At 42.8% G+C, this 9,442-nt stretch overlaps 1 protein-coding gene across 2 annotated transcripts; it reads left to right on the forward strand.

Annotated features, from left to right (window-relative positions):
• Nucleotides 1-914: 914 nt before the first annotated feature.
• Nucleotides 915-9,127, forward strand: ACOD1 (aconitate decarboxylase 1). 2 transcript variants are annotated; one of them, XM_070380851.1, is made up of 5 exons: nucleotides 915-1,320; nucleotides 2,776-2,937; nucleotides 4,127-4,216; nucleotides 5,432-5,637; nucleotides 6,904-9,127. In XM_070380851.1, exons 1-5 carry the CDS (start codon nucleotides 1,309-1,311, stop codon nucleotides 7,847-7,849), a joined length of 1,416 nt encoding a protein of 471 aa, XP_070236952.1. In that variant the 5' UTR covers nucleotides 915-1,308; the 3' UTR covers nucleotides 7,850-9,127. The 2 variants fall into 2 exon arrangements, with proteins under 2 accessions (XP_070236952.1, XP_070236953.1); XM_070380852.1 differs by lacking the exon at nucleotides 4,127-4,216.
• The last annotated feature ends 315 nt before the right edge of the window (nucleotides 9,128-9,442 follow it).

The following is a 9,442-nucleotide window of genomic DNA, read 5'->3' on the forward strand; positions in this document are numbered from 1 at the left end:
GAGGACCAGAGCTAGGTTCAGACTAGCTAACCTGCAGTGACTGATTATAAACAAAAAGGCCCAGACAAGCTGTGTTGAAGTCCACTTGGGCCAGAGCAGGGAGGCAGGCAATAGATCCCAGAAACCAGGCAGAGGACCAGGAGCCAGTGATGTGCATATACTGAAAAATGCAGCTCAGGAGCAAATGAGGGAACATCTGAGAATAATTGTGATAAACACTCAATGCCCTTCTAGTTTCTTAATCTCAAACTACTGGAAACTTCTGGAAGGCATATTTGTCCCTGACAATGGTGACTAGCAGAGGTGAAATGAAGGGGAAAATAAAAGTACTCCTTAAATGCTGTACATGCCATATTTCACTTAACCTGTTGCAGAAACTAGTACTCGAGAAACCAAGCACCACATTCGGAGAGTTGAAGAACTCAGGTTTATTACACCAGCGGGCCCAGAGGAGTTAACACTCCAAGCTCCAAGCCCCAAACAAAGGGTTTACAGCGTTTTTATAAACAGACTGTAGTGGGCAACACTAGCTGTTAATAGGCTGGTTTAAACTAAGGGGTTTCACGAGCATGGGAACAGTGGTCAAGATGGGGAGGAGGATGCCTGACCTTTACACAAACAGGCATGATTAAGCAGGTTTGCAGGGGCTGGGAGATTGCAAAGAGCAGGACAAGAGTGAGTGAGATAAACTCCAGTTCCTAGTATTGCGAGTCCCCACTTTCTGAGACTATGTGACCTACATGATCTAGATTTTGCAAGGGGCAAGCTGAGTTACAGAGGCAGAAGGAGAAGGAGGTTATGTAAAATTTTAACTTTTTCTCTTCAAATCAAGTCACACTTGGGGGACATTTAATTTTTTTTCAATTTTCATTACAATATTGTAAGTTAGTTTATGACTTTTATTTTTTTGCTGATCTCTTCCAAAAATCCACGTCTACTTCCCCAGGACAAAATTTAGAATGCCTACATAAAAGAGTGTGACTGTTTTTCTGATTGTGATGGATAGCATCTAGGCACAAGATGCCTTGTTTTGCCATCGATGTACTTTTCTGATATCTGTGAGGACTCATTTGATCATTGCTACTGTACCTTCTAGGTTTATTTAGTTAGTTTACTGTAAGTTAAACAACTCATTAAAGAGGAAGTTGAAGTGATTGTAGCTGGGAGGTGTTGAAATAGTGGAAATTTTCAAGTTAGAAAAAAAATGAAAGAGAATGGGTTTGAGAGAAGAGAGAGGTATAAAGACAGTCGCTGGCAACCAAATTGCTCCCCAATTCACCCTGAGACAAGCCTCCTCTTCAGAACAACATGATGCTCCAGGTATTGTTTCCTTTTATGGGGCTTATTTAAACTGGTTTTTCTAGCTTTCCTTTTCTTCTCAGCTTTCTCAGTTCCTCTCCTTTGAAGAGTTACCTGCTTCTACCTTTAAAATGTCATTTCAATGTTTCGCATAGCCTCTGGATGGTCTAATTAAATGCATTTTGTTTTTCATCGATGTTTTGCCAAGAATAGATGTAATTCTCTGATTAAAAAAATAGGAAGAAATGAATCAGTTTAAGTTCATGGAATTTTAACCTTCTAGTTTAGCAATTATCCATTATGATGTTGCCATACTGCTTTTCAAATTATCTGTCTACTGTCCTTAGTCCCCTGGAGAAGATAAGTATTTTTGTGGTAGGAACCATAATATCTTGGTTTGGTGCTTAGCACACCAAGCACCAAATATCTTGGTGCTAGAGTGCTTAGCACAGGGCGGACACATAGCAAGATCTCATGAAATATTTATTAACTAAGTGCATGAGTGTGTGCTAAGTCACTTCAGTAATGTCCAACTCTTTGCAACCCTATGGACTGTAGCCCACCAGGCTCCTCTGTCCATGGGACTTTTCAGGCAAGAATACTGGAGTGGGGTTTCCATGCCCTCCTGCAGGGGATCTTCCCCATCTAGGGATTGAACCTGAGTTCTTTATTTTACCATAATTTATGCATTAGTCATAGTATCTTTACTAAGAACAGATGTAAATGCCAGGAGAAAAATCAAGACCAGAAAGATATTTTAGAAATAGACAGCCCAAGGTGAAAGACGGCTGAGCAGTTGCCCATTTGTTTCCTAGTGTTCCCTTCCTCAGGGGCCACAAAGAGATCATTTATTCTTTGGCACATGGGGTGGTGCTCAGGACTTGTCAGGGGGTCTGCTGGGGTTCCCTACTATCTTTCTTTCTTTTTTTAAGTTTTTTATTTTTTCTGTGGACCATTTCCTTTTCTGAATTTGTTACAATACTGCTTCTGTTTCATGTTTTGGTTTTCTGGCCCCAAGGTATGTGGGATCTTAGCCCTCCGACCAAGGATCAAACCCACACCCCCTGTATTAGAAGATGAAGTCTTAACCATTGGACCATCAGGGAAGTCCCTGGGCCCTACTCCACGGCCAGGCATGCTCACTTAATGGGCCAGATTTCCCTCCTCTCCTCCCCTTCTTAGTCTCTTCCTGCCTCCACCAAAGCCCACCACGCTCTGTGGCCATTATCTGCTTGCTACTCTGTGTCCTCAACTCTACTGAGAACAGAAACTGGCCATCTTCCATTTCTACATCCCTCTGCCTCATACATGTGTTTACTACACGTCACTTTTTAGGATCTGAACTTAATTTGACCAACTGGGTTTCCTGTAATGGAGCACACTCTTTATGCAGAAGTACCTTAAGTTCTCATATAGAAAGGAAGTGTGTGAATACAGAGTAATTGCAGCTCTGCTCTAACACTCTTGCCTTTAAAGTCTGTCACAGAAAGCTTTGCCAAAGTGATCCACGGCTTGAAGGTGGGACACCTCACAGATCGTGTCATTCAGCGGAGCAAGAGGATGGTTCTGGATGCTCTGGGAGTGGGGCTCCTGGGAACCAGCACAGAAGTGTTTCACAGAGCCAGTGGATACAGTAAAGTAAGAAGCTCCATGTCTACTTTAGAACTGAAACCAGGTGTACATACACACCTGTTTGTGAGATGTATCCAGGGACATGCATTTGTGTTCTACTGCTCTACTCTTCATTTTAGAGAGAGCACCTGCTGAATACAGCATGGTGGTTTACAGTTTCATGCTTTTCTATGCTGTATTTGTTGTTGCTGTTCAGTCACTCAGTCGTGTCCAACTCTTTGCGACCCCATGGACTGCAGCACGCCAGGCTTCCTTGGGCTTCACTGCCAGAGTTTGTTCAAACTCAAGTCCATTGAGTCAATGATGCCATCAGCCATCTCATCCTCTATTGCCCCCTTCTCCCCCTGCCCTCTGTCTTTCCCAGTAACTGGGTCTTTACCAATGAATCAGCTCTTCGCATCAGGTGGCCAAAGTACTGGAGCTTCAGTTTCAGTATCAGTTCTTCCAATGAACATTCAGGCTTTATTTCCTTTAGCATTGACTGGTTTGATCTCCTTGCTGTCCAAGGGATTCCCAAAAGTCTTCTCCAGCATGAGAATTTGAAGGCATCAATTCTTCAGTGTTCAGTTGAAGTTCTTTATGGTTCAACTCTCACATATGTACATCTATGCTTTATATTACCTGAGTCTTAATATACATCCACGTCCTTTACTAAGTCACTGTCTTAAGGCCAGTCTTAATCTTAAGGCTAGCAATATCTCAAGTTGATTACTATTATAACTGAAAGCACAGTTTTACCTGAGAGTCTTGGTGGCGTAGCACCCGCCCCGAGCCATTTGTTCTTGCAAAGACTTGAAGATTTTCTGGAGAAAAGCCTGGACCAGCCTGCAGGTGTTTACATGGGAGATGTGCACCCACCCACCAAAGAATACGCTTGATAGAGACGACCAGTCTACCTTTTCCTAGTGTTTATCTTCAAGAAGTAAATAAGAGTAAATTCAGACTTCATTCCTTGGTGCACTTAGGGATCACAGTCTGGGATTGAGTGACAGCATCTCCTCTCCCTTCCATGGAGAAAGTTGTATTTTTCTTCTACAAAGAAGAGAGAAATCCAATAACTAGGGCTTCAATCTAGCACAAAGGGCTCAATAAGGGGTAATAAAGTATTGTCTCCAAAGATGAAGAACAACTATTGAAATGGTGACTTGGCATGTTGGTTCATACCCTGTCACTGATCGATATTCTTTCATTCCAGATCTATAGTTCCAATGTATCCAGCACTGTTTGGGGCCAGCCAGAACTCAGGCTCCCACCAACCTATGCTGCTTTCGTTAACGGTGTGGCTGTAAGGAGATTTCCATGATTTTTCTACTGTTCAACAATCAGAATAATTTCAGAGCCAGAATATATCTCAGAAATTTCCCAGGTTTCATACCCTACTGATGAGTTCACTGAAGTTCAGAGAGGTGAAGTGTCCTGTCCTCTCGCCTATGTTGTAATTTCAGTTTCATGTTTTTACAGTGAATTGATGTTTTTTGAAATTGTGAAGGAGAGGAAATAAGATGGAAATATTTTGATAAAAATGTTCCTAAGTTATCTCAACTCTAAATTAAATATCCAGACTCAATTCCTTCTTAATCCCTTCTGCTGTGGCCAGTATCAGTTTCTATTTAGCAACCAGCCTTTCATTCAATCAGCAGATATTTATCAAGATAGAAACAATGACCATCTGGTGTCTCTTTTTTCGGAACCAAAAATCAGGACTTCTCATCTGACAGACAATTTATATGCCTTTTCTGTGTGTCAGGAGCAGTCTACAAGATATAATTTGGACGTGAACCTGTTGGGATTTCTGAGATATTTTTATGGTTTATGGGGACAGTAGTTCAGAATATCAAAAATCAAATCTGATGGTGCATCCACAAATAAACATCCAGTAAGCTGTGGGGAAGGCACCAGCCACAATGAGACAAAAGTCTATTTTAAATTGAACTTCTGGTTATTACCATTTCATGTAAGGAAAAAGCTAGTGATGGGATGAGGAGGAATAAAACCTTATAGCAGAAAATAAAGATCTAAAAATATAGCTTAATAATCTGGGTTCAAGAGTTCTTGCAACTTCTTTAAAGATTTGAAATTATTTCATGATAAAAAGGGCTCAGAAAATATGGCCGGATATGGAATAAATGGCATTAAACTCTTCATGTGACTTGTTGAAAGGTCAAAGAGGGAGGGAGGAGAAGCTACCTAATTCTACAGCTTTGTTTATAAGGAAGGTATGGATCTTTCCAATGGTGGCCGCTGAGTAAGACCCAAGCTCCTTGCCGTTCACTAGCTGCTCTGGAAGGTCCCACTTGATCTGGCCAGAGGATAGCGTATCTAGTGCCCACCCATGTGATTAAGAATCCCAGCCAGTTCATAGGTTTAACCTTCAGAGGATCAGATCTAAAAATGTCACATCAAAAAGGTGATTACTGAAATAAACCCTGACTGGTCCAAAAGCCATCACATGAAGGGAGACACATTTAGGTTCTGGTTGTTTGTGTGTCTATTCACACAGATCCACTCAATGGATTTTGATGACACGTGGCACCCTGCCACCCACCCTTCTGGAGCTGTCCTTCCTGTCCTCATGGCTCTATCAGAAGCCCTGCCACCAAGTCCAAAGTATTCTGGCCTTGACCTGCTGCTGGCTTTCAATGTTGGTATTGAAGTGCAAGGTCGATTACTGCGTTTCTCCAAAGAAGCCTATGACATACCAAAGAGGTATGGAGAAAGTGTGCCCCATCCTGAGGCACCCACATTGCCCTTCAGCTGTTCGTTGTCATCTCTGTGGAGCTTTCTGATATAGAGGTTGGCTCAGTGGAAGCTGTTGTCATTAGTGCTGGCAGTTAAGTCCACTCAACCAGATATCAAACTGTTTATTCCATATAGAAAAGTGTGATCTCAGAAGTGCTAGTGAAAAGTCTCCTCTGGGTTTAGAGAGCCAACGAGCAACCAGGACCATAAACAGATCTGGATCCCCTCACCCCAAGGTGATCATGACGTGCTGGCCTTCACGGGTACTCTGGATAGCCCTCAGCTCATCTCAAAGCAGAAATCTACTTTGGTATTTCTAGGGTCCTTCAGACGAATGAGAACAGACAGAATACCCTAAACCTGACTATTCAACCCACAGATCAAAAATGGTCCAACGCTGACTGTATCAGATGGTTCAATCTAATATTTATTTTGCCATTTGTTCCAGCCTTCTGGGGGAGGAGTAAATAAGAATATTGAGTGAGTGCTCACAGTTTCCATTGAGTTTTCACAGTTACTTACAGAGGCTTTCAGCAATCAACAACTTTTGCCTTTGGGGCAATAACTGTAACAGTGAAAGTGAAAGTCGCTCAAAGAGTTGCAAAGAGTCAGACACAACTGAGCAACTTTCACTTCACTTTACAGTCCATGGAATTCTTTACTTTCACTTCACTATACAGTCCATGGAATTCTCCAGGCCAGAATACTGGAGTGGGTAGCCTTTCCCTTCTCCAGGGAATCTTCCCAACCCAGAGATCAAACCCAGGTCTCCCACATTACAGGCAGATTCTTTACCAGCTGAACCACCAGGGAAGCCCAACTGTAACAGTACCATTTATAAATAATTTACTATGGGTCAAGCCCTGTTGTAATTATAGCGACTTTCCTTTACTTTCACTGTTACAGTTATTGCCCAAAAGGCAAAAGTTGTTGATTGCTGAAAGCCTCTGTAAGTAACTGTAAAAACTCAATGCAATTGGAAATGGAATTTATTCAAAACTCACAAGGGAGTTTTACTATTATGATGAGATGATGACCACTTTATGTAAGAGAAAACAGGTACAGAGAAGTTGAATAACTTCCAAGATCATATAGCTAATAGGAGGAAGAGCTGAGATTTGAATGTAGGCCTTAGGGCTCCATTAGCTCAGCTCCTGACCACTGTACTATACTGCCCCCTGGCAGCTGAAGTTTGTAAGTCTCCACCTCTGTGTTCTTTTTTTTGCTTTTCAGATTCCATCCCCCCTCCGTGGTGGGAACCTTGGGGAGTGCTGCCGCCGCATCTAAGTTTTTTGGGCTCAGCGTGACAGAGTGCCAAGAGGCCCTGGCTATTGCTGTTTCTCATGCTGGGGCACCCATGGCAAATGCTGCCACTCAGACCAAGCCACTTCACGTGGGCAATGCTGCCAGGCATGGGCTAGAAGCTGCTTTCCTGGCAATGCTGGGTCTCCAGGGAAACAAACGGGTTTTGGATTTGGAGACAGGGTTTGGGGCCTTCTATACCAACTATTCTCCTAAAGTCCTTCCAGACCTAGATTCACACACTTGGCTTCTGGAGAAGCAGGATGTGGCCTTCAAGCGTTTCCCTGCCCATTTGGCCACCCACTGGGTGGCAGACACAGCTGCATCCATGAGAAGGCACCTTGTAACAGACAAAAGCCCACTCCCCATTGACCGCATTGAGAGAATTGTGCTTCGAATTCCAGATGTCCAGTATGTGAACAGGCCCTTTCCCAAGTCCGAGCACGAAGCCCGCCACTCCTTCCAGTATGTGGCCTGTGCCATGCTGCTCGATGGTGTCATCACTGTCCCAGCCTTCCACAAATGCCAGATCAACAGGCCACAGGTGAGAGAGCTGCTTGGTAAGGTGGAGCTGGAGCACCCTCGAGACAACCTACCAAACTTCAACACACTGTACTGTGAGATGAGTGTTGCCCTCAAGGATGGATCCATCTTCACAGAGCGTTCGGATACCTTCTACGGCCACTGGAGGAAGCCTCTGAGCCAGAAGGACCTACAGGAAAAGTTCAGAACCAATTCCTGCAGGACGCTGTCCTGCCACGCTGTAGAAAGGCTTATAGAGATAGTAGAAAACCTAGAAGACCTGGAAGACTGCTCTGTGCTAACCACACTTCTGAAAGAAACCTCTCCACCAAAGATAGCTTCAAAATCTATCTAGCATTTAACAATTCCATCATACAATCTCTCCTATGGCTTGACAACATCCAGGTGACTTTGTATCAGGGGAAATTCAATTCTCTGCTTTATAGAACAAGGGTCTGTCCTGGGAATAAGTGCAGCACATTTCAGTACTTCAGAGCCCAAACACAGAACTGGATATATATGGAAGCAGTCTTGTCCTGTAAATTTTGCAAGACAGTTCCAGTTACCTAGTTTGGCAAGCTAATAAATGTGCAAGAAACACAGAGAAATTTATTTTAAAAGAATTCATAAGGCTGAAATTCAAGTCACCTGTACTTAGCTTAAACTTTTCAGAGGAATTATTTATGAACCTTTATGAACCTCAAGGTATGAGGGGATTTGAACTTCTACACAAAACTTGCTGACAGTGAAGATGGCTCTGGTCTGTTGTGCCACCAACAGACTTCTTAGACTATGGGTTGTAAGAATCCCTTCACTGTCGGGAGCCACGTTAGGCCTTACTGACAAAATGGAGGCACGGCCCCAACTCCCTCTCCTTGTCCCACAGGCACGAACCCAGGATGAAGGAGTTAGGCCTTGTGATTCTGACCTGTTTTTTCCTCTCCTCGGCTGAGTTGACTGAAAAGAATATTAAGGTGCTTATTGTTCTTGAGAGGAGCATGAGAAGGCACAAAGCCTTCTGCAGCTGTGCTCAGAGAATAATTTATAAAGTTAATCATTGACATTCGTTCAAGGACCTTTACAGAAGAGTGTTCCAGGATGAGCACGTAGGCCGCAGCTTGAGGCCATGCGAGGCATTGCTATCTGAAACCTATTTGTGAGGGAAATATTTATGGCAGAGGAGTTTGCCGAATTTAGGGCTTAGGAATAATTAAAATAGTTAGAAGCTCAAGATTTAAGGAATGTTGCAATGTTAGCATATGTTACTATAGCTTATAGAGATTAGGAATTTTGGAGATATTAGTGGTTAGAAGCCTTTTTAGAGAAAGTGAGCTCAGGAGACTAGGGCCAAACAAGATTTAGAAAGATAAGAAATAAACTGAGGAATGTGGTATGGAGCCCAGACATTAGCATGAGTTACAATGTATTCACAAGGACACATGAGAAGTAGATAAGAGAATGGCTGAGGCAGGAACTCCTTTTGAGGGGCAACAATGATTTATGGAGACAACAAATCTGGGTCAGGGGGAACTGAAAATGTCAAACCTCTGACCTAATGCTTTTGTAAAAATATAAAAGAGAATCTTAAGCTTGAAATAAATATGCAGTCCAAGAAAACTGAGAGGCTGTGTTGTTCCTCGCCGACACCGCCCATCCCTTCAGGCTCATTCCCTGGCTGCTGGAGCTGGACTCCCGCACTTCACAATGGAGGAGATGCTATTGGGTTTAAAATAAGGGCTTCATTGTTTCAAATCCTGCTTCTGCCACTGACTAGGTGTGACACTGGGCGTGGTTCAGGGTATCCCTCTAGTTATGCTTTATTTTTTAAAAAGTATAAAAAATAAAGCAGTTTGACTCTAAAAACAGTATTCTTAATACAATCTATCACCTTTCATTATAAAAAAAATTTTGAGACTAATATCATGGATGTAGAATCTGAGATGTAATA

This window comes from Bos mutus, chromosome 12, assembly GCF_027580195.1.
Source record: "Bos mutus isolate GX-2022 chromosome 12, NWIPB_WYAK_1.1, whole genome shotgun sequence".
Taxonomy (NCBI): domain Eukaryota; kingdom Metazoa; phylum Chordata; class Mammalia; order Artiodactyla; family Bovidae; genus Bos; species Bos mutus.